Source organism: Gossypium arboreum, chromosome 8, assembly GCF_025698485.1.
Source record: "Gossypium arboreum isolate Shixiya-1 chromosome 8, ASM2569848v2, whole genome shotgun sequence".
In the NCBI taxonomy this organism is placed as follows: Eukaryota; Viridiplantae; Streptophyta; class Magnoliopsida; order Malvales; family Malvaceae; genus Gossypium; species Gossypium arboreum.
The window spans coordinates 1,787,238-1,813,389 of record NC_069077.1 but is presented as its reverse complement, the minus strand read 5'-3'; the positions used below and the strand labels follow the sequence as shown (position 1 = coordinate 1,813,389).

The 26,152-nt window shown below is 29.9% G+C and overlaps 2 protein-coding genes and 1 long non-coding RNA gene across 3 annotated transcripts; 1 reads left to right on the top strand and 2 right to left on the bottom strand.

Moving 5' to 3' along the window:
• Window positions 1–277: 277 nt before the first annotated feature.
• On the bottom strand, window positions 278–7,238 carry LOC108476217 (protein PAT1 homolog). The gene is made up of 6 exons (XM_053018114.1): window positions 6,927–7,238; window positions 6,678–6,729; window positions 5,718–5,860; window positions 4,582–4,638; window positions 3,805–3,868; window positions 278–2,992 (listed from the first exon to the last, which is right to left on the bottom strand). Exons 2-6 carry the CDS (start codon window positions 6,721–6,723, stop codon window positions 954–956), a joined length of 2,349 nt encoding a protein of 782 aa, XP_052874074.1. The 5' UTR covers window positions 6,724–6,729; window positions 6,927–7,238; the 3' UTR covers window positions 278–953.
• A 2,711-nt stretch (window positions 7,239–9,949) lies between these two features.
• On the top strand, window positions 9,950–10,898 carry LOC128296268 (uncharacterized). The gene is made up of 2 exons (XR_008286817.1): window positions 9,950–10,302; window positions 10,554–10,898. It is a non-coding gene; the product is annotated as an uncharacterized LOC128296268 (long non-coding RNA).
• A 590-nt stretch (window positions 10,899–11,488) lies between these two features.
• LOC108475860 (uncharacterized) lies at window positions 11,489–14,831 on the bottom strand. Its single transcript, XM_017777829.2, has 6 exons — window positions 14,697–14,831; window positions 14,339–14,436; window positions 12,837–13,098; window positions 12,549–12,745; window positions 12,021–12,208; window positions 11,489–11,903 (listed from the first exon to the last, which is right to left on the bottom strand). Exons 1-6 carry the CDS (start codon window positions 14,721–14,723, stop codon window positions 11,617–11,619), a joined length of 1,059 nt encoding a protein of 352 aa, XP_017633318.2. The 5' UTR covers window positions 14,724–14,831; the 3' UTR covers window positions 11,489–11,616.
• Between the last annotated feature and the right edge of the window lie 11,321 nt (window positions 14,832–26,152).

Genomic DNA, 26,152 nt, shown 5'->3' with positions numbered 1-26,152 from the left:
CCGGGAGAGGCGACGGTGGGGAGAGAAAGAGGGAAGGGAGAGCGGTGGTGGGGGGAGAGTTATTATTTTTTTTATTTTTAACCGATAAGCCTTTAATTTATAAAATGAAAAATGACACTTATATTCAGATGTTACTATATAACATGATATATTAGCAAAAACATATCTTATCCAACAAAACAATTATGTACAATCATCAAAGGTGGAGCTAGAAAAGCCATGAAAAAAAGCCTACCTTCCCATACTTTTCCATATCATTAAGAACATAGAGCCTGAGTTTCCAAACAAAATATAGGGGTAGCTCATCCTAGCCAAGAACTTCAAATGACATTATAATAATATATACATGCATACATATATAGTAGAATAAAAAGGGCCAAAGAAGAATCCAACAGCCATTCTTCCATGAAATTAAAAAATCACAAACAAGATTCAAACCAAAAGCAACAATGCTACCAATATTAAAGCTAAAATCACCATTTTAGTTTCAAAGCCAACACCGTCATACCTTCCGGCATGGGGACTCTTCCAACAGAAAACAACACATGATCCATCCCACCTCCTTGGAAAATAATACTCGGAATGCGGGCAATCTTCCGTACTGAACCATGTACATACTAACTACATCTCTAGACAACAGAGCATCAAAATAAGCTCCAATGTATGGAAAGGACCCAAGAATATCAAAAATATCTCACAAGGGTTGTATCACAATACACATTGGCCAACTTGTATGTTTTGCTAAAAAAGCAGCATGTTATTAAAGATAGAAGAACACCAACTAGTAAGACTAAAATCTGGAAGGGGCTATCATATCAACCTTTACTCTAAATATCCTTGGAGAGCTCCACCGTAGCTGCATGAGGCAATGGTATCGCTAATCGCATTCCTTCCAGCACATGGCATCATTTGCTCGTATAATGCTTCAATGTGTGAATTCAAAACTTCTGCCATCATGACTGTCCTACAACCAAAGACCGCTGAGAGAGATCCAATATCAGCTTTTTCTGCTGGTCGTTAATGTGGGGTAAACATGCATGTAAAAGATCAACTGGCATTTCTCTTTTAATTGCTTTTGTAACATCTGATTCATTGATGGCCATATTTGGTTTGACCTGCATACACAAGGACTGCATAACAGTATCATATTTGTTTATGCAATACTTGGTAAGAAGGTTAAAGAATTCGTCGAATGAGGCCTTCCAAAGAGATTGATTGGCCATATTGTAATTGCCAGCAGCTCTAAAATCAATCATGAGTTTTGTTGCCCTATCAAGAACAGACTTCAGAATAAGAGATGCCCAATCTCCACTGGGATTTCCAAGAGGGCGAAGAGGGGGCTGCTCTGAAGAACAAACCACAGCTGCAAGACAGACGCTAAGTGCACGAAGATCCATGCCATGAACACATGAGGAAATAACCTTCGAAAGGTTATCAGTAGTTTCCGCTCCTGGATCAGTCAGAAGGCCTCCAAACAAGAATCTTAAATGACGGAAAATGGCCATGCAGACAATTCGCATAAGCTCATCACCTGGAAAAAGAAGCTGAAGGTACCTTGCAAGCAACTTCCGGCCTTTGGGGAGGGCAACTATCCGTAAAAACACAAGATCATCCTTTTGAGCAAGCTCATCTGTGTGGCCATTCTTAGCAAGTGGGTCATCCAATTGAAGTGATGCAGCCAGCTCTTCCAACAAAACCTGTCGTCTTCGTTTCAGCTGGGCTCCACCATCCTGCAACTGATTAAACTTCAATAACCGATCAATATCATCTACATCAAGAAGAAGGCATAGACCATCCTCTATTGTAACTCTAGCAGCAAGCATTGGTTCCAGTTCAAGGGGCATATCAGAAGCTTTCTGATCATTGTTGGTGACAAAGGAAGAATTTGGAGGGTCAACTTCAAGAAGAGGGCGAGGCCTGCGAACTGAAGAGAAAGGTACCCTCCCAAGAGCATCAACTTGGAGAAAAGCGTGTGGCTCAGCATTTGCACGTGCTCGGGAAGGAAGATCCCTGAGATGAGTTGGGCAAAAATGATGTCTCAATGTTGCCCCAGTAGATTTTCTTGCAAGACAAGCTTGGTGGTAATAATCATCCACATAAGGATCATTACTGTGAGTTGCAGCGAGCTGCATTCTAAGAATGCCCTCAATCTCATCAGTTGACATGTATTTGGATCTAAATTTAGGCCATCCAATATCACTCCTCATTCCACTGCTATCAAAGCCAGGCTGAGAATGCCTACCTTTTTGAGCCGATTTCGGTCTTTGATCTCTCAGATCACCAATACCAAGTATAGATTCAAATTTGTTCATTAGAGGTGGTGATGGAGAAAGATGAGGATTAACCAGTTGTGATTGAACCCCTGATAAATGGCTAAATGATGGCTGAACAGGGTGCTGCAGCCTCTGCTGGTGCGCCTGCAGCTGCGGCCTTAATTGTGATGTAATCAAACCATTTTGATGAGGTAACTGTTGTTGCAACATATTGGTCAAAACACTGGAATTATCTCCACCATGCAATTTTGGCCGGCTCTCCCATTGATTTGATGGAAAACTATTGCCAGAAAGACCAGGAGCAAAGTCAGGCATATTCCTGCCATAATTTAACCCCTGATGTAAATGTGGCATTTGAAACTGAGAACTAGAGAAGCCAGAGAGATTTGGTGAAGGTGCCATTTGTGATCCACCAACCATACATGGATTATTCAAGTGACCAGAATTTAGGTTTGGTGAAGCTTGATGGGATCTGCCACCAGGCGGAGGGTATGGCTTGTTATAAGAAGAATTTGGAACTAGAATTGGTTCACTAGAAAAATCTTGCTTTTGCTGCTGCTCAGGGTATGAGGATGTCCTGTAGAGATGCTTTGAGTCCAAATTGGGTGACAGTTGTGATGACCAGTGCTTGTCTCTGGGAACATTTTCAGTTTCAAGAGCCTGCTGACCAAGCCAATAAGGTAATTCCTCCCCATGTGACCATTCAGCAACAGATGAACCTTGAAGGAGAAAACCATGGTCAGCATGATGATTGTTAAAAGGTATTGAAGGAAACCTTGCAAAGTGTCAGATGATGATTATTGATTATGATAATAATGTGTCATGGTGGAACAAATTAAGCAAAAGAAGGGACCAAATTCTTTAGCATTTGTTAAAACATTTAAATTTTAAGCTTCTTGATATAATAAAAAGTTAGCATAACACATAAAGGTTGTTCAGTTCCAACGTTTGGATATTCAATGATGTTCAGACTTTAGATGCTTAAGATACTTCAATATATGCAAAAATTCATGATTTATTTAGCACAAGAAACAAGTTGGGGGGATAAAGCCAATTTAACTAAAATTCTACTTTGTAATAACCCAACCCACTCAATAGGCAACCTCTTAACCACCAAAGGGAATCCATCCCAGAATTTTAGTAAAACTATCTATCATCTTATCTTCTACTCAACTATATTACAGAAAGCATATCCACTGCACCTAAGGATCTATATGCATAATACAAACTGTATAGGAGTCTTATCAAATGTTACAAGCAATGACCTTACACCAAATAAATTGATCATAATCTGGATATAACCAACCCACATTTTTCCATTTATTTTATCTAGATATGAAACCAACAACCTAAAACACTCCGAAAACAGTTATCCTGATCTATTTTCTTGATATTTGTTCAACTTCATCCCCGGATATCTTATTTTATCAGCATTGATACCAAGTATAACATATAAAGAGCTATAAGAAACAAAACCAAAAATGATTGGACCTCAAAAACATAAATTAAGTAATGAGATAAACAAATTCACCTTCTCTAGATCCCCTGTCACCAACAATCCCTAAGCCTCTTGGTCCATTGATGGCTGTGTTCAACTGCAACAAAATCACAGGGTAACATAAGCAAACTCTTAATCATCAATGCTAGACCAGAATTAACCACCAAGAATCATGCATCTCCATACTTGCCAGAGGTGAACTGTGATTTCCAGAAACATCAAGGAAAAAAATAGGAACTTTATCCCTTTATGGCTTTTTAATAGTACAAAAGATTTTATCTAGACACTAGCAAACAAGGAGAAATAAATTAAAAGGAGATTATCTTTTTGAAGAACTATAAGAAAATTAACCCAAATTATAAAGCAAAGTTAAGGTTCATTATAAAAGCAGCTTAATGCTAATGCCAATGCTCTTACTTAGTTATAATAGAAGTTTGGAGGACCAATCTCGTTACAACACTGTTGGAAGAGTTTGGAAAGGAGTTGGTGAAACATTTTTTTGTCAATCTTAAGAATCTGAACAAGCTTAAAAGTAAGGTGAGGCTTCAGTTAGATACCGAGATTTCATCCTTAAATTCAGTCAGCATGGAAATAAGGCCTAAAGCTAACAGTAAATTTGGTTCCAGAGGTATCTGCACCAACTATTGCATGATTGAACTCTCAACAGATCCATTTCTAGCATAGTTGAGAGGATTAAACTGATTTAGCCCCATAAAAGTATGAGAAGACAATACATTATTAGTTAACAAATGAAATTAGAAGCTAACCCTTCCTATTTCTAAAATATAGTAAATTACGTAGTGGACTTACCTTTGAAAATGTACTGGAAAGATCATCAATTTCTGATAAGGGTCTCAAAACTTCACCCTGCAAATATAAAGAGAAATTAGACCAAGCATCAAGCATATGAAATATTCTACTAAAATCAAATATGAGATGAATGATCTTGAAAATTAGTTAGTTACATGTGCCAAAAGTATCACCTAAAGTGATGAACTATTGATTAGAACATGAAATTTTAACTGCATTAGAAACCAATCTAAGTTTACCATTCCACGGATACAAGGAAGAACAACTCAAGAAGAAAGGGACAGTCTTCTATATCTTGCAACAGGGGTTGAGTTTTTGTCTAAAACTTCTGCATGATGGGTATAAAACATCCCACAAACTTATTCCATCAAGGAGGCTTCATATATAACTAGAAGTTGTAAATTCAAATATCCTTATCCTTCTGGGGAAAGAGGTGTTGTGAGAAAAGTTTCAGGTTGAAGGTGCAAGGGAATTCATATAATTCCAGGTCTTTCCCTCAATAAAAGGAACAGACAAATAAAGCACATGAGAAATCCTTAAGAAAAGCTTCCTAATACCTTCTCAACATATTTTCTCTGGGAAGTGATAGCATATGAGGAACAACAAATGTTACTTCAAGAAGCACCTAAGTACAAGTAACACAATCTCCAATACAGATGCAGGATAACCAAGCCACTACATCACGGTAGCTTATACAATATAACTTTCTCAGAGAGAAGTACACAAGAGCTAATTTCTCATTGTGAAGAAGTCACAAAGAGAAGTAAATTAGTTTCAGAAAACAGCCCAACCAAGATGATTATGCTTTCAACTTATAAATAACATTGCCTCAAGGTTTGTAAAGTCTTGCAGAGACGTTTAGAACAATGTATAATATGAGCTACTGCAAAGTTTTACTCCACAAACAAAAATAGAATGCCAAACACTAATCAAATGTGGAGGCCTCTATCTGTTCAAGGGCACAGGGGAAAGAAAAGCATCCACCATAACTCCAGAAGGCTACTTATTAGCATCATTTTTAGAAGGGAGAGATTTACTTCTCAAGCAAGTAACCACTGCTTTTGTCCTACATTGTATAAATTTGCAAGAACAATGGAGAAAGGAAAAACAGAACCGAAAAGAAAAAGAATATTAACCTCTTCTCCATCAAATAAAAACTCCTCTTCATCAAGTCCAACTGCAGGTAAATCCTCCTCCTCATCTAGTCCCCCCAATTCAACTTCCTCAAGAACATCATTTCCGAAAAACGCATATTGTGATGCATCAAATACTGCACCTCCTGCATCATAGTAAAGCTAATTTTACTAAAATATACTCCTAAACAGAAGAGGAAAAAAATATCACAACATAAGGTACATGTCATATCACTAAAAACAGTGCCAACAAGTGTCCCTGAAAAGAACCTCTATTAATCCAAACTTTTCACCAGAACATAAGTCCACACAAAATTATGAAAAAATAATAATGATAATAATACAAGAAAGAACAAGGAGTCTTTGTTTTACCCTTTCCCTTAAGATCAAACAGCAAGCAGTCAACTATCTATTCTAATCCACCATGCACCGTCACAAAAGCAACTTTTTACTGTATGCCCAAGGCCAAGGGGATGCCAAAACAGTTAGACACACAAGTTTGATCCTTGGAATTGGCAGAGAAGGGAGGAAAATGTCTCCATATGTACTATAATCATTTTTCTCATATGCGATTATTCGAAGTCAAAGTCAATTAATATAACCAAAGCAAAAGCACATTTAAATCATTAAGCTGCAGTACTCAAAATTCAAACTTTATAATTCCAATAATGTAAAAAATGCCAATGCCACTATGAAACAAAGCACCAACCTAAAACTAGAATCAAAATGTATTATTCACAATATAATACCTAACATAAACATTGGAAACCCAATAATCCCAGATCTAATTTCATTATTTTGTTAAAAAAAACCAATCAAGTTCTTAACTTTAAACATTTCAAATTTAACTTAGTTGAAATTTGAGCTTAAACCAAACTATCAAGCTAACCCAAAACTATTTTTACATACAAAATGAGAGCATAAATTGAGTAAATTAGAAGAAAAAGGAATAAAATATCAGACCTGTAGAAGTATCGCCAATTTGCTTAAGATTCTCAGAAGCGTCCATTTTTATCTACAATTCAAAATTACAACAAAAAAAAAAGAGAAAACCCAAAACAAAAATCTCTCATTATTAACTGAATCTTCAACCAAATTGTTTCTTTCAGGCCAAAAAAATAGAGTAAAATAATTTATTTATTTTTTAAATAAAGGAATTCAAAGGGGGAAGGAATTTTAAAATAGAAAAAAAGTGGTTTAAAAAGCAAAAACCCTTTGCAAAGAAATGGCCTTTTCTTCAAGTCAAAATTATCGAAGACGAGAGATGGAGGGAGGAACCCTAAAGAAGAGCTAACAAAAGGGCAATTATTTTATATTTATTTATTAATAATTATTGGACAGACAGATAGATTAAAACAGAGCTAGGGATTGAAGTGAAATCTGGTTTTGTAGAGAAAATTAAAACCGAATTATAATAATAATAATAATATTTTCTTTGGATAGAAAATAACAAAGAAAATCAAATAAAAAGGAAAATAGTGAAAGATTGATGCATTTATTTATTAAAAAAATTATGATGACTTTAATTTCCTTTTGATATTCGATACTCTTTAGTTTAATTTTTTTAAACTTAAGGTTTTATAAGTTTAAACTAATCACGTGTATAAAAGAATTTGAATTTGAATCTCGAGCAAAATTATATTAACTCTTAATTATTAATTATTCATTCTATTAACTTAAAATAAAAATTGGAGATATTAGATTGATTTTAATTTTAAATAAATTAATAAAATTTAACCCTTTATATTTACAAATTATATCAATTTAATCTTAAAACTTTTTAATCAAAACTTTCAACTTTTAAAATAGAAACATTCTAAATCTATATCTGTTTTCCCTCCCGTTCCACTCGATATTTCACAAATATAAAAAATAATTTTCATTTATTTTATATATTTATATACATAAAAAGGGTAATGAGCTCTATTTTCAAGTCCTATTGCAACAAATGATGTTGATTCAGTAGAGGTAGGAGCAGTGCTTTTAGCATTGAAAGTATTTATATATTTGAAATAGAAGATAAATGACTCACTGTTTGTAGAAATTGGTTCTAAAGTGATGTTCAACTGGTGTGCAAACAAGTCGCGGAGACCATGTCACTACAATCAACATTTGCAGATGAGAAAAATTGAGAAGGTAGGTAGTGTTATATTTTCGATGACAGAAAAGAAAGAAAATGAAATGTCCTCAACCTTGGCGATAGTAGGTATAAATCGTGGAGACATGTTTAAAGCTCGGTGATAAACATTAGATTTGATGTCAAACGTCAATTTTTAATTGTAAAAAATATTATATTATGAGACGCTATAAATTTAAACTTTTGAATGCTGTTTTTGTTGTAATTACAATAAATCAATTCGAATGAAGAAAAAAAAATAAAGATTAATTCTATATATACGATACATAATTAATATCTAAAAAATTAAAACCTAGGTACAAAACGTGGGTTTTCAATACATAATTCTCAGAAACCAACATTATGATTAGTGTTGGGAGGAGTAATGTTGCTGACCTGGGATGACGAATGTTCATCCAGGAGATTTCATTTTTTGTCAACGTCATTAGAATTTTGGAATCTATTTTCATTAAATTTAGCTCTGGTTTCTAATACATTATCAGTTAAATAAGGGTTAAAGTTCAAGAATTTAGGATTTCTTTTTTAATAACTAATTTTGGACTTGAAGTTTCAAGAAGTAAAGTTATCTTAATCTATAGAAATGAAGGTTTTTTCTTTTTTTAGATTTTACAAAGTTATAAATATAGAATGCCCCTGTTTTAAAATTTGAAAGTTTTGGGTAGTAATTTTGAGGATTAAATTGATAGAATTTGTAAATGTAAAGGGTTATTTTTTTGAATTATTTAGAATTAGGACCAGTTTGATAGAATATGTAAGTATTAAGAACTAAATATGTTATTATACCAATTAGAAAAAGACTTTTCGTTATCAATTTAACAATAGATGACCAAAATAGGAACGAATTCAAACGTTAGTGCCTAAATTAAAAATTTTTAAAGTTGGGTGATCAAAACAAGAATGCGGGCATAGTTGGGTGACTATTTGTATAGTTTACCCTAAAAACAATGGCGAAGCCAAAACCTTTTTCCAGTGGATCGAGATCGAGCTATATATTTTTTATGAGAGTTAAAATACAATTTCACCATTATATTGGTATATATGTTTATAGTTTTTAGAAGAATTGAATCGAAATTCTATCTGTTGAAACCTTTTTGAGCTCGACTTTTTATTTTTTAAAAGAAGATGGAGTCACCACTAATTCTTTTATTATGCGTGATTGAGTCACCTCAAATTTAATCATTTTAAATAAAAGGTTAATTTTACTAAAACGATGATTTTCGATATACAAAATTTACCAAAAATGGGCTTAGAAGTTAGTTACGTATGAGAAAGGATTAACACCCTCATAATACCCAAAATTGGTACTTATTTCTCGAATCCCCTAATTAAAGAACATCGTTTTAGTTCTAATTATTTCCTATGCATCGGGTAGAAACAAATATAACATTTAATGCGATGTACAATTAATTTCTTTGAATATAGTGTGGAGGTGATCAAATATATTTAAATATGATGTATAATATGGTGATGGCAAAATAAAAATAAAATAACTATGTGAGTAAAATAAAATCAATAATTATGACATTAATCGATGATGATGACAATAATAATTATGATATGATTAATACCAAAATAAAAATTAAAAGTGAAAGCATAAAAAAAAGGTATAAAAAAGGAGTAAAAATATAAATAAAATAAATTAGCAATGTTGAAAATTAAAAGATAAAAAGAAGGGCTAAATTGAGATTATAACAAAATTTAAAGCCTAAATTATAAGAAAATAGAACATAAAAGATTAAATTAAAATAAAATAGAAAAGTAAAGGGCTCGGAGGGTAATTTTCCCAATCCAATTTACACATCATTCCCAAAGGGATTATTAGTGGGTCGGAGGGACTAAATTGCACAAGAGTAAAATGAAAGGGCAAAAATAGAAATGAAATAATGAACTATAGGATGAAATTGAAAAATAGAAAAAAAGCGGAAGGGTCAAAGAAGCAATTAGACCTTCCCCTAACATGCAGATCCCAAGGGAATCTGGGTCGGGTCATCGAGTCGGCCCCAAAACGACATCATTTTGGAGCGTTTAGGGCCACGACGAAAAAACGTTGTTTAGGTGACCCCTATTTAAGTAAAAAAATATTAAAAAAATCATTTCCAAATTGTTTTTTTTTTTTAAATTCTTTTCTTTCTTTTTTCTCTGAAGCCATATCTGAGTTCGGCCACAAGGCCGTTGTTGCTCCGCCGTGGCCAACGGTCATCAACGACGGCGACCATCGCCTCCGATGGCTGGAGTTACAAAAAATAAGCTTTTCCAGCCTTTTTGATCCCCCAATACCCAGATCTGAAGGCGATGCCTTCTAAACTCGAAAAAAAATCCAAAAAACTTTTAGCCTTTTCTCTTTTTCTGAATGCACACCCCTCGTCGAAGCCCAGGTGGAACCCTTGTGGGTTTTGAGGCTTTCGGGGTCGGAGAAGACCTTTGACGACGGCAGGAAGTGAAATGACACAGGTAAAAAAAAAACTTTATTTTTTTATTTATTATGCTTTTCTAATAAAAAAAACAAAAAGAATCACCTTTGTTTTTCTTTTAACATTTAGTTTTTTGTATTCGATTTTTTTAAATCTATTCAATTGCTTTTGTAAAAAAATACATGTGGCTGTTATGGCTTTTATAGCTAAATATATTACAGAATATTCATTTTTGTATTTTTATTTTTATTGTTTCTACTCTCTGTCCTTTTTTGTTTTTTTCTTTTGCAGGTGCTCGTGGTAAGGTCAACAATGCTAAGGAGCCACGCCTTGCCATTTCGGTGAAAGGAAGGGGAGAGACCTCGGGTTGCGCATCTGCTAACGTGGCGAAGGAGTGGCACCGAAGCTTTCAAAGGTGAAACTAGGGATTCGGTTAGTTTTTAGGGTTTTGGGCTTGGGTTGGTGTAGTATTGGGCTTTAGGATTTTGGGTTAGGTGATGTATTTGGGGCTTGACTTGGGCTTGTAAAATGAACTCTTAATGGACTTGTTTATTTTTTAGTTTATCTGCTTTTTGTCTATTTTTGTCTGGGCTGAAGAAAATTGGTCTATTACACTATCATTTTTGAAAAGCCAAACTATAATATTTTTATTTATTAACTTAAACTTTTTAATAGATTTTCAACGATCAAAAGTATAATCTTCTATTTTAAGGGGCTAAAGCCTTTGCTTGTCCCTTGCTTTCGCCTCCGATCAGAATGACGTCGAGTTGGGTTGAATACTTAAACGAAGTGCAAAGCTTTTCAAATGCTATATTTTTCATCCAAGACTTAAACCCTAAAACCATATTTAAAGAATATCACACACTTTATTACTCAACCTAACGTAAACTCGAGCTAAAGCAAAATCATATTTGATATCTTTTGGTCTTTTTACTTGCATCTATACTTAGCTTCTAGTTAGACTTGTCCAAAGGTAGGATAGTTCGCCCGATCCGACTTGAGTCGAGTTTGGATAAGGATTTTTAATTTGTACTTTGGACCTGCTTAGCTTGAATTCAAATTAAACAAATTTTCTTAAATTAAAATTTAATTATAAAAATATATAAAATATCAACTAAAAATGAGCTTGTGCTTGAATTTTTTTTGGATTCGATCCGACCCGGCTCATGGACAACTCTCTTTTAGTTTAATGAAAACTGTTTAACTCTTAATACCCAAAACAAACATAATTTTCTTTTTAAAAAAATATAATTGTAGCATAATTCCATCAAAATTTATGCTCTAAAATCATCCAAATAGGGAAAACATAAAAACAAAGTTAAAAAACTTAAAACCAATTAATAAGATAAATATGTCACTTAATCTTCTTAATGAAGTCTAAAGTTCGAATCTCGGCATCGTCTCTAATGAAACTCCACCATAGGAAGGTGAGTGGAACAGTTGTGCCATGCCATAAAGAATGAGCATCAAACACTCCATAATGAGGAGGGAAATCATAGATCTCCAAAAGCATTGCAAGGCCACTTCCGAAGACCACCGTCCACAGCTTCCACCGTGATGGATGGCGAGTCACGCCGGCCCAAATTGCCCATACCAGAAATTGAGCAACCCCCATTATTGCACAAACTTTCATGTTCCACCCTGTATGAAAGTTTCATATCATGTTATGCATGTGTAAAGCATGATGTTCTGTGACAATGCAAGCTTCTCATATCATAAAATGTTAAAGCAGAATTAACCCGAGATCAGAGATGTTACCGTAGTCGAGGTTATAGAAGTTGAGGTACAAAATATGTGTAGTGAAAAAGGCGAGAAATGGAGCAGCAACCATGACCCTAGCAGCCTCATCTCTCACATTAAAGCTTCTAAGTATAGATAGAATAAGAGAGTAACCAAGTAGTGCCACAGCAGATGAATAGTCTAAAGATTCTGTTAAATCCACTTCGCTGTAATTCGAATTAATAGACATTTCAGATATTGAAACGAGGCCATCATACATGCATACATGCAGTCACTTTCATAGAAAGAGAGATTTTAGAGCTTATAAGCATGGTGAGTAGGTTAAGTTAAGCATCGACAAGGAGCAACATGGCATTAGGTGCATCAGTTAACATATTCTTGCACCTAAACATATAAAAGGTCATCGTGATTGGTACGTGTAAGTACAAACTATGTTGCTCTGACTGTTCATGTTAGTGCACGCCTCAAACTAGGCCTGGACCGCCTGGTAGTGAAGATGATGATCCCCGAAACATACGAAGAGATGTGAATGGAGAAAATGCTTACCGAGTATGGAAAACAATGCTCCAAAACCATGAATTCATCGCCAAGATGGCGTATACGTGGCACAAACTTGCAAATTCGTAGTACGCCTTCTTATCTTGGTTTAAAGGCAAGTTGTAGTAAAGAAGGTTGACAAAGGATAGCCAACCATGAAGATGCATTGCAAGGTTGAGTGCGGAGAAAGCAACAGAAGCTGGTTCCTGAGAGAAAAAAAGAGTCTAGACTCTGAGTCAAGAGAAATAATGCGGAACACTGTGATTATGTTCCAAATAATCTTTATCGAGGTCAAACCTGAATTCCGAGAACTCGCTTGAAGGGCCATTTACCATGATACTTGATAGGTTCTTCACCACGTTCTTCTCTTTCTTTCTCTCTGTCGATCATGCAAGCGTAACGACAATCACTTTCGCATTCCCATTGTTTCCACTTCAAGTAAAGTGGTTCTTTCATATACCATGGACCATCAACGAGAACCCCATTAGAAGGAAAGTTGCAGTGTCGAAAGCATTGATCTCCAACACATCCGGTTTCCTCACATTCTGCCAGACAAGACCTAAAATTCAAAACATTCCATCTAATCAATCCATACAGAGAGGTATATGAATCATTCAATCTAAACACCCTTGCTCTATTTCAAAGCATAATGCTGTTACAGAACTCCCATAAACCAAAATGATATATGTACATTTCTTCAAAACATTGTTTCCTAATGATATATATTCTTTTGGGTGACTTTAGGTAGAAAAAAAGAAAGTGTTGATTCCACTAACACTTGCAATAAAAAATGAGTTTTCTTATATTGATCAACCTTAATCATTGATCTGGCCATGGTCCGTGCTATCAGATATTTGTATATTTGAATCAACCTTAATCAGAATCCCTTAACTCATATGCAACACTAGCCATATAGGGGCCATTATTTCTTGGACTTGCATCAAGAACATTATGCATTGGTATTGCAATCACGATCCGGCAAGACCTGCCTTAAATAGTTTAACCAAATGAATGGTATAACAATTGTTTCAATTCAAATAAATGACAATTGCAAACTGACAACTAAGTAATATGCATACCTATTGGGAGATTTCCACATGGAAAATATATTTCTTAATCTCAAACTTTATATACTTATCAATGTCACAAGAGGTCAAGGTTATTCATTCATATTCACTTCGTGAGATCGAATCACAAGAATTACTTGCTAGTGGTGTGTAGCTCCCACTATTAATGTGTGAGCTGTAAAAAAAGAAAGTATTAATGCATTATTAAAGGCCTGAACTTGGCAATTGTTCTTACATTAGGGTTTGAACTTTTTTTTGTCCAAATTAATCCTTAGACTAGGTAATTATTCCCACATTGAGACCTGACCTAGGCAATTGCTCTCATATGAGACTTGAACTTAGAAATTATTCTCACATTGAGGCTTAGATTTTTTTTATCCAATGTTTAAATAAATATCATTGATTAACTTAAACTAAAAAATGTTCAAATCCCAATATGAAACCACTAGCAAGTTCAAACCTCAAATAATGTATTAATAATTTCACAAGATCCTTGGGCGTTGTCATACGCTTATATAGCAAATTCCCATGAAAGTTTGGAAAATAACTGTTTTTTCCTACTATGTACAAATACTTAAATGATGCATAAACTAAAGGTAGAACATTCACAAATTAAGGAAACAAAAAATTTTGTGTTCAAGTTTTCACGAAACCGATCCCAGACGATTCTTGCCCCCTACCCTTTATAAAAAAAAAAAAGGCAATGGAGAACAATAGAAAGAAGAGAAAAACCTGTAATGTAAATCAGAATCACCCTCACTTGCATTCAAGACTCCAACAAGAAATGAAATCATCATAAAAACAGCTATCGAATAACGATCCATCATCATCTGAATGGAAAAAAAAAAAGAAGAAGAAGAAGAAAAAACCAATTGAAAATGAGGAATAGAAGCTTAAATAAAGAAAAAACCAATTGAAAATGAGGAATAGAAGCTTAAATAATTAAATGGGCAATTTTAATTTCTTGGTTTTTTTTTTGTCATTTGTAAGGTTAGATAAAAAAGCAAACATAAGAGGAATGCAAATTGTAAGATTAGATCAAAATGGGTCAAAAAGAAAAACATGAGTAAAAAATTTAATATTTTTTAACCTTGTGGATGGAAAATCCAGTTGACATTGTGATGGTTGTTGTAAGCAATGCACCATCAATGCAAAAGTATAACCAAAGAATGAAGAAGATGGAGAGAAATCAATGCAACAGAATGGAAGGAAGAGAACATTTCATTTTCCTTTTAATTTGTCCAAAATTAGTATTCGAATCAACTTTATTTGGATTATATTTGATTTTAATTTAAGTAAATTTAATTATTAAATCAAATTAAATTAAATTTAAATAATTGAATTGATTGTATTGATTTTTAAAGTTTGGATCATAATTCTAATTCTAATTAATATATACAATATAATTGGTTGAGTTACTCGAATCAATAATTAGCCATTGCCACATCAACTTATAAGCTCTCAATATAATAAGGTCAGTATTGATTTGGTAAGTTAAAGCTTCCAATATAACAAGTAGTGATCGAAAGTGATAATGCTTTGTTGGTTGATTTAATAGGAAATGATTATGTGATTGATAGTAACATTTCAGAGCTACAATTGATATATGATTTATGCAAAAAAAATTAGCAACTCAAGTTTTGAAATATACTAGCAAATAGTTAGCTTAACAAGTTGTCGATGTTTGAAGTTATATCTGTTCATGCTTGATTTATCTTTAAAGATGATTTACACCAAATATCGGATGCTATATACCTTCAACAGTCCCTTTATTTATTAAAATAAAAAATAAAAAGAGTTTCCAACCCAATTATTTTGGGTATTTTGAGATTGTCTTGTTTGTATGAAATATCTATCTTCTATTGTTCCAGGTTAGCGAGAGACGTGTCCATTATAGGGGGAATAAAGGCACAATAGGGTTATACATTGTGTATGAAACAATAATTAAGGCAACCAAGTTTTCAACTTTGACATCCAAACACATGTAAAACACAATGCAAAGAGAAATTAATATGTTGTGAAGTCAAAAAAGATGGGACAAACAAATAACATATAATTTACTATATTCCTATAAAAACACTATAGAGAATGTATGAAATATTTTTCTAATTTTGTACACTATAATTTAGTAATAATTACATTCCTATAAAGTAAACCTCCTTGGTTACTTTATAATTGTAAAAAATATGAAACTAATGTATGGGCATGCCGATATTATTTCTTTTTGGTAGTTTACGAAAAAAATTTTGTGCACTAATAATTTTTCCTCTTGATTTTTTTTTTACTTATAAGATTATGTATTGTTATTGATCTGATACAAATTCATAAAGAAAGTAGAAAACTAATTATCTTCATTTATGATCAACATAGAAGTAAAAAAATATTATAATGTATTAAAATTTTACATCCACCTATTAACGTGTGTGAAAGAAAATATTTTATATTAAAATTTTAAAAATATTTTCAATAACGAATATTGAGACTAAAGTGGTAATGAACTTACATTTTAATATTATTGAACATGTGTTCGATTTTTGAATTTATAATTTAAATCTTTTATTTAAATATAATATAAAAGTATGAAAAGATAAAATTGTCATCATATTAATATTAATTATAATTTTAAAATGAATATTTTGTAGTTTCCCAACTCGATTAAGAATGACACAAACTCAGTAAAATGTTTAAATATAAGTATTACATAAATAAATAAAAACTCCACAAATGGATTTAAGATGATGTCATATGCACTTAGAGTGTGAAAATAAGAGAAAATATTTGGTACACTAAGCCGAGTTAGAGTGATGACAAGTGAATGTAATATATTTTTTTAAAAATATCTAACAAATAAATATATAAAAGAATGAGACATATGACAATTTTTTAACTCTGCTTATGAAGTTAAAAAGCGCATTGCCCATTATCGAATTCTTAAAACAAATACTTAATATCCTTCTAAACTTGAACCCGCTTGTATAATTTTTTTTACCATGAACGAAAATAGAAAAACTTTCGAAACATCAAATATGTAAAATTTCATCTTGTTACCATTTTTAATAATTCAAATTCGATTCAACCGCACACTGTTGAAACTTAATCTTTTTGCTTTTTAACCTCCAACATACTTCACACAACGAATGGAATATAACAATGCACTTGTTGATCAACATTACCACACAAAAGTTGTTGCATATGTAATGCTAATTTTTTTTCGATGCCCCATTCTCTTAATAAGTAGAACAAGTGCAGTATGTGGCGGTGGCCAATGTCCAAAATTCAAAATTTGACTAAACTTCCGACCATCATCAATAAAATGTGCTGTCAAACAAAGATAACTATCAGTTGTGCATCATGTCCACATATCACATGTCAAACAAACCCTACTTGAAAGCTTTTCCAAACAAAGTTGAAGTATCTCTTTCATTCCTTTGTTGTAATTTCAAACAATCTAACCTTAATTACAAGTATTCCTACACGTGGGTTTGAAAAAAACTACAATAATACACATTAAAATCCAAATAAATTCGAGTTTGAAATAATACAAATTCAAATATAAGTTGATTTAAGTCGGTCTGAATCCGTTCATTTTTCACCTCTAATTAATATCTCTAAAACATAAAATATTACAACTATTTATTACGAGCTTTTAAATAGATACGGTTAATCAATATTTATTTACTATCACTAGCTTTAATTCAACTCTACTCTGATCAATATTACAAATTATAAAATACTTCAATAACATATTGTAAATTTAAAAATTAAATTTAATTTAATCTTAAGATAAATTAAAAATAAAATTTAAATTTTAAAATAATAAAATTAATTTACATATTGTAAAAATAACATGAAAATGGGTCTGAGACACTTACTTTTTCCCTTTCCAAGCTTTGTGTCTAGTTTTAAATGTATGTGAGAGATACCGGTTTTCCATTAATTTGTAAATTGTAATGTTGTTTTATAATATTTAAATTAATTTTATTCTTTATAATTTATAATATTATTTAATTAAGTCTAATATTTTGATTTTACAATATAAATTTCACTTAAAAATTATTGAAGTAATTTATAATTTGCAACATTATTTTTAATTTTATTTCAAATTATAATTTATAACATAAATTATGTTACAAATTATATTATAAATTATGATATAAAACTTATTTCAGTTTATTAAAATTTAATTAAAATATAAAATTATAAACTTAATTCAGTTTTTAAATTATAAAATATAAATAATAGAATATAAATTGTTCAATAATTTTATAAATAAAATTTGTAATTTCAATTTGAAATATTAAACTTCCTTAAATAATATTATAAATCAAAATAAAATTTTTATTTAAATGTTATTAAAAATTACATGACTATTAATAAATATTTAGTGAGTTTTGGAAATTCCTTTTAATTAAAATTATAGAAAGTATACAAAATTTAATTAAAATTTATAAAAATAAAAAGGATTTGATGGGAGGTGATGTGACATTATCTTGAAATTAGAAACTGAGTAAACTTCAAAATAATCACTTTCATTTGTCTCAAGTTACATTTTAGTCACTTATGTTTGAAATGTTATATTTTAATCACTTACGTTATCGTGTTGTAACATTTTAGCCACTGAGCCGTTAATTATCGTTAACAATGTAATGGTAAGCTGACGTGGCACGTTAAATCATCATTTCAAATAAAAAATTTAGGTTAAGTTATACAATTGCTCCCTATACTTTTTGTTTTGAGCAATTTAATTTTTTTATTTTATGTTCTTTTTAACTTTCATTTTTTTCTTTATTTTTCATTCTCTTCTCCCTCTATTTCTCTCCCTTCTCTATTTTTTTTTTAATGTGGTTTTCTATATTTTCTATTTGTTAAAATTAGTCCCTGTATTTTTATTTTTTTGAATAATTTATTTTTTTCTTTATTTGTTAAAGTCAAATATCTTTTATTACATACTTTGTGTGTAAACCAGGAAACCATTTTCGACCATTGCAAGATGAATAAATCCGATCCTATTGAATTAATCAATACCGATTCTTCTTCGATATGTAATAGAACACCAAGCTAAATTCTACCAAAGACATTGGTTTGCTTACCAAATTGACTCCACGAACTAGAAACCTAGCTAACCCTAATGAGATCAGAAGGGTTACCCAGATTGATGAGAATCTTCATTGAAATATCAAGTCCAAACAATTCTATAAAATCATTACAATAATCCATTTTTGGATCCCTTGTATAGTTTTAGCAATAACTGTAAAATATCAAAAACCTCAATTGGCAATTGTCTATAATCAACAAAAAAGATTAAAAAATATAATATTTATTCTAGGTTTTCATTGAAGATCAATACAAAATTGTTACCCTAAGTGAAAACATATTAAAAGCTAATTAAAAGGAAGATCAAACAAAACATACGAAAATATCCAATACCAAAATAAAAGTATATTGATTAGTTTTAACAAATGGAAAACATATAAAACTATGTTAAAAATGGAAAAGGGATGAAAATAGAGAGAATCGAAGAAAATGGAAAATAGAGAAAAAAGTTAAAAACATAAATGAAAAAATTAAACCGCTCGAATGAAAAAATATAGGGTCCAATTGCATAATTTAACTTAAAATTTTCATTTAAAATAATGATTTAAAGTGCCACGTTAAACTGTTAATAGCAATTAACAATTTAATGATTAAAAGATTACAACACGATAACATAAGTGACTAAAACGTAATATTTTAAACATAAATAACTAAAATATAACTTGAAGTAAATAAAATTAACTATTTTTATAGCTTTATTTTATGTGTAGTAGTAATTATGGCACTTGATCCAATGATGTCTGACAGCAAGTCAAAGTTTGCTATAAATATTTTATACATTTTTTCCCCTTAATAATAGCTCAAATGTTCTATAAAAAAAACAAAAATAATAGGTCAAATATGGATGGTGCACACCCTTCTTGTTAGAAACGTTTTCTTTCTTGAAACATTAAAAGATATAAACTAATATTTAGTCCCTAAATTTGATATTTTTTCAATTTAATCCCTTTTTCTACATTAGTCTCGAAATTTGATAACTGTTCCCAATTTATTCTTTAAGAATACCATTTCATGAACTAAAATTAAAAAAAAGTACATAGAATCCAAAAATACACATATTATTAAAAATTATAAAGAAATTATATTTTTATTTTATAAAAATTTTAGGTGATGACTTGACACAATTTAAGAATTCTATGTAATCATACTTTAACAGAATTCAAATCAAGATCAATTTGAAAAAAAAAAACTCTGTTAAATTTTAAACTAATGTGAACAATTCTAAGGACTAAATATTCATTTATCCCGTACTAGAAAATGCTTTTAACTTTCTTTTCCTTGGTCTAAGAAAGTATATTCTATCGTGGACTAACTTGTAAGAATATATATATGGGAATAGGATATATGATTTTTTTTATTAAGTCTATATTTGACTGAACAGTGGGGTCTATTTTTGTTTTTCATGTTTTTAACATTTTCCTAATTAGGTTAATTATATTAAGTGTTCTCAAATTAGGATTTAGATTTTTAATTGGTACTCAAATTTTAATATGTTCTAAATGAATCTTATCAGATTGTATTAATCATATTTTTCTATTAGATTAGTCGTCAACTTTGGTATTAAAAGTTATCTATATAATAAGTAGAGAAATATTTAACATTTGATCTCGTGTTTTAAATACGATCTACATAATATCCAAGTTAGAATTTAATATCCAAGCTAATGAGTATACATAAAGACTTGATTGGTACAATCTTGATACTTTAAGATTCGATTAAAACGTTTTAAAATTTTAACCATAATTTAGAGACGACACTTATTGAAACTTAATATGATGCTTTTTTCAACATTAATATCATTATAGGTTCTTATCATACTTGTTCTTTATGATACAATGCCTAGAACTACCAATAGCTCCTCCCCAACTCTTAAATATGAGGATAATGCACTTCAATGCATTCTAACCCACATCTTCCTACACTGACAATAATGCCAATACCAATCTAGTTAAAACTCAACCCGCAACTTAATAAGATAGTTAAGATTGTACATGACAGAAAATGTAGTATCTCTTTCCAAATTTGTGTATAATAATAATTAAATTAAATTAGTAACTTTTCACTGTAGCTAAAATTTTAAATTTTCATTTAAATTATTGAATACAAGCAAATTATAACAACTTATTATGAAAAATAACTTGTAACACAATTAAAAATTATATAAAATTGAAGGGTTTATATTAGAATTTTCCTCTTCACAAATATATATTTTTCTTTCATTCTCACATGTCAAATGTATATAGTTTGAACACATTAAAATTTAAAAACCTCGAAATATATAATAAATTTTATTATCAGTGGTTTAGTGTGTGTATAAATTAGTTATAATAACTAAATTTAAATAATTTAATGAATGCATATTGTAATGTTGATTATAATTATAAAATAATACATGTGACTTTAATTAATAACAGTGTAAAATAGTACTTATATATTGATACATTAATTTATTGTATTTAATTTAAAAGACACATTATTATTTTTGAACCAATACCTCTTTTCTTTAAACATTATTATTTCGCTCTTTTATATAATATAAACAATAATATATCGTATATAAATAAGACATAAATATATTATCATATATAAATAAATTTTAAATTATATCTCACATAAAATTTTTAAATTAAGAAATTCTAAAAAGCTTATATAAATAGTGAAAAAATTGACACTTATTTTATACTTTATAGTGTAAGTGATTCACTTTCATATATCATATATTATGTATAAATAGTATAAATTACTATATAAATAATAAAAAATAATATACATTATTATATAAATAAATTTAAACTATAAGTTGTCTCTTATTAATTTCTTTAAATGAAGAAACTATGAAGAGTTTATGTAAATAGTGAATAAATTAACATTTACTTATAGTGTAAGTGTGAGTTATGGTTCGTCTAAAAAAAAAAGTGAGTTATGAAAATGATCTTTAATTAATATGAGATTTATAGTAGAAGTGAAATAAGTGTAAGTGTCTAGGTTACTTGCGAAACAAATAAAGTCAATTTCTATAGTTAAAGACATTAGATTCCATCGAGACTCTTATGGAAGTTTTATCTTATGTTGTTTTTTAGCTTTACTTTAGAAAAAGGATTAGGTTATAACTCTTATGTAAGCAAAACTTTATGTAAGCAAAACTTTATGTAAGCAAAACTTAAGTAGTATATAAACTTAAATTTTGTCTAGGTTAGGGTATTCATTGAGAGTAACCGAGAGATTGAGAGTTTGGTAGAGCACAAATTTGTTCAAGTTAGAAATGTGTATGCGTAAATTATGTTTGTAAGCAATCAAGAGAATCGTTTGAGTTGCATAACTAAGCTTTCGAGAGGAAGCTTAGTGGGAAAAGATTTAGTCTTTGTATAATGGTGAGGTTGCTAAATTAGTGAGTGTTAGACTAGTGTTAGGACTTAAATTATTAGTTGTACTGTGAGAAAGTATCATTGTTCTAGGCAAGGCCTTACAGACGCAGACTGAGGTCAAATTGTGTAAACAATCTTAATATTTATCTTTATCTTTTACGCAATTTTAATTTTGTGATTTAAATTGTGGCTACAATTCTAAGCATTATTGCAGCCACAATTTCTATTTTGCAAAGCAAGTAGTGCCTCATTTCTTCAAATAATATATATTATTATTATATAAATAACTTTAAACTATAAGTCCTCCTCTTCTATGAATTTTTTTGAATAAAGAAACTTTAAAGAGTTTACGTAAACAATAAAGCAATTGGAAATTATTTATAATGTGAGTATGAGCTATGCGAGTATTTTTTAGTTAACGTGAGATTTATAGTATAAGTACTTGAGATAAAGAATTGGATCAAATCAAAATTTTATGTATAAAATTGTACAAAATTAAGGTTCTTGTACCAATTGCACAATAAACCATAATTCATGTATAATTTTAAGATTAATCCCTATAAATATATAAAAATAAAAAATTTTAATAAAGAAAGTAACTATTCATTATTGTTGTTAATTTACTTTTTCAAAAAATATCTCATTAATTTATCATAATTTATGTAAATGTATTCCTTTACTCTTATATACAAAAATAATTTTGTACACACCTGACTTGTAAAACATTAGAATTTTTATCAGAATAGGTGTTGATAGTTTAAATTAACTAATGAGATTGTAAAAATAGAAATATAAAATTATGCCAACTTAAAACATAAAAACTAAATGTTAAGTAGAGGACTGGAATCAGAATTTGACCAGAAAACAAAAAATAATTTGATGGAGACAACTGATGGAACTAGTCTACATTGGATACTTCCCATAATATCATCAATAAAAACATAAAAAATATGATAGTTTCTAAGGTAATTGGGCATTTATTATGAGAATAATTTGACTTGACCTCAACCACCAAGCATTGCAGGACTTATTGGCTGCATCTTAACAATTTATTATTATTATTATTATTATTTTACATAATAATAATTTTAGTTTTAATATTTAAATTTTTATCAATTGAGCATTTAGCTTCCAAAAATGTTTAATCGTTTTTCTAATAAAATATTAATTAAAACGTTATATTAAAAGATAATTCACATGATAATGTATGTGTATTTTATGTTGATATGATAATATTTTTCTTATATGTTATATTAATAAATAATTTAAAAATTATAAAAATTCATTAAAAATTAAAAATTTTAACCATAATTTGGAGATACATGATAATTTGAAATAAAAACAAATTTTACAATTATTGGACTAAGACGAGAATTTTGTATCTCAACAATATCGAAAGACCATTAATGTATGGAACACTTCTTGGAACTTAATATGATAGTTAAGATTATGCATGGAAATAATTTAATTGGTTAATTTGATAATTATTTATTTTGAGTTAAATTAACTAATAATTAATATTTCAAAAAAAATTAATTGATTTTGTTGAATTAGTTCATACAGTTGACTGATTAAATGAATTAATTCAATTCATTTAGTTAATTTAGTTTTAATTGAAGTATGCACACATGTAGTGATAAGAAAAAACTTAAAAATTTTGTTTTGTGGGGTAAAATAAGATTATAAAATTTGGGGAGCCAAAGCTAAAATACTTGTATATAAAAGTATTAAATTAAAATTTTAACTTTTTAAAAAGGTTAAAATTTAAATTTTTTTTATTTAATCAAAGGTTAAAAGAATTAGATTATAACTTTTAATTTTGGGAAGGGCTAAAGAACAATTTTCTCATTTGGCAAGAGGGTGACAAGGCTCATGCTTGCCCCTGGCCTATACCCTTGCCTAGCGACAAGTTCACAGCAGTGTTGGTGGAATTGAACCGAATCAATTGGATTAATAATCAATTGATATATTGCTTCGAATAAAGGGATCGAATCAATATCTGAGCAAACCGCTTGAAAATAGTAAAAAATTGAAACAGACAGTTGAATTAGTTTTATAAAACTTTTAATATATTTTAATCTTTTATTAATTTTTAGACTTAATATAACATTTGGTAGATGATATGATTTTTTTATTTTATATGTTTAATTAATTTTACTTTTAATTAATTAATTAATTAAAAATAATAATTTTTTATTTAATATTAATTCATTAATTATAGCTCAAAACCTATTTTTAACATGAATTTCTTTTAATACTGACAATATTTTTGTAGCATAACAAAAAATTTAACACCATTAGTGTTTTCCGTAATTTGTATAACATTTAATAAATTTAGGTACCAAATTAATCTTAAAAAATAGCTTAGGTATCAAATTAGGGAAAAATTGTTAAGTTCAAGTACCAAATTGGGCCTAAAAAGTGTTTAGGTATCAAATTAGAAAAAAAAAAGAAGTCAAATTTAGATATCAAATTGGGCCAAAAAAAAATTTAGATACCAAATTAAAAAAAATACCAAATATTATATTAAGCCTAATTTTTATAATCTTATAAGTATTGTTGAATCGATGAATTCAACCAACGAATCTAATTTTTAAATATTGATTCACAAGAGAATCTATGGAATGTGATGGTCGGAACTCAACAGCACAATGGAACTTGATGTTGCTTGACCTTTAAAATGGTCCTCACTCTCAAGCCATTGTTGAACATAAACATGTTGCCCAAGGATGGCTTCTTCCTCTCTTTTTGATTTGTTTTTGCTAGTTTTGGTGGTTGAGATTTATGGGTTTGTGTTGAGTATTTAGTTAATGATGAAATGGTGGTCGGATTTTAGGTCGATGATGATTTTGGTGAGTAGTGATAGAGTCAAAAAATTTGGATTATGGGTTTAAAATTTGGAAAATTAAATTGTCTAAAAAGGTCATATAAATTGTATAATATTAATACTCGATAAAATTAATGTATGATATAATTAATTGTAGGACTGTTACAAAACTATCAAAAATAATAAAAGAAAAGGTAGATCAAATAAATGGCAATAGCTCGTACATTTTCCACAATTATTCACGATATTTTCTAATATGTTAAAACCATTGCATTATCGTCGTTGGAGAGAAATTTATATAAATTAATTTGTTATTAAAAAGTGTTTTTTCTTTTTTAAATTGTGGTCACTTTTAACAAAAAAAAAAAAGTTTGTGGGTTCAATTTCCTCTAGTGGTGAGGATGAACTATTGAGTTGACCAAGTCAACTTTCTATCAACCAATCAGAACAAAATGGTGGAAATTGGTTGTCATGTCATAACTGTCTTAATTTCGATAGTTTATAATTAAATTGAAATATTTTATAATTTGATAATTAGAATAGAAATACAAAAATTGAGTGACTATTAAAATAATTTACCCTTAAAATTAAAAAAACAATTCATAATAAAAATCATTAATTAATATTTGTCATTTAATCGGTACATGTATTTTCTATTTCAAAATAATTTATGTGGGTTGATTTATAATAAAACAATGCATTTAACAATTTTGCGGTGCTTAAAATTTTCATAGATACCCGTTTGACACATGTTCAAATTGTGTTACTCCATTCCCACTCCTAATATTGCATAAAATAAAAATCTAAACATTTAAATTATAGTCGAGTTTCGATTTTAGTCTCTTTATCATGCTCAAAATTGTGTTTGTTTAATTTAACATTGTTAAATATTCGAGTTAAAATGCTGATTTGGATTTTAAGTTGAAGGAATACTATTTAATGCATTGTAAGTGCATGAGTTTCATGTATCATTAATGAAAAATAGAGGTGTGCATGGGCCAGGCGGCCCGGCCCTTGCCTGAAGGCCCGCCCGAAAAATGGGAGGGTTTGGGTAAAAATATAGGCTCGAAAAATGGGCTTGGACAAAAGATGAGGCCCGTTTAGAAAACGGGCCGAGCCTCGGGCAAGATTTTTTTGGCCCGGGCCCTGCCCGATTTTAATATTAATATTTTTATTTTAAATTTTAAGTAACTTTAGTTTTTTTTACTTTAGTTTTTTTTTGTTGTTTTTAATGTTATTTTGATATTGTAAAATTTTTGT

Coding starts and splice junctions, on each gene's coding strand:
- LOC108476217 (XM_053018114.1), bottom strand. CDS start 6,723: ATGGACGCTTCTGAGAATCTTAAGCAAATTGGCGATACTTCTACAG. Junction 5,861..6,677: donor AATTGGCGATACTTCTACAG/GTCTGATATTTT, acceptor ACTATGATGCAG/GAGGTGCAGTATTTGATGCA. Junction 2,993..3,804: donor TGACAGGGGATCTAGAGAAG/GTGAATTTGTTT, acceptor TTCTCCTTCAAG/GTTCATCTGTTGCTGAATGG.
- LOC108475860 (XM_017777829.2), bottom strand. CDS start 14,723: ATGTCAACTGGATTTTCCATCCACAAG. Junction 14,437..14,696: donor CTGGATTTTCCATCCACAAG/GTTAAAAAATAT, acceptor TTTTCCATTCAG/ATGATGATGGATCGTTATTC. Junction 12,746..12,836: donor AGCGAGTTCTCGGAATTCAG/GTTTGACCTCGA, acceptor TTTTTCTCTCAG/GAACCAGCTTCTGTTGCTTT.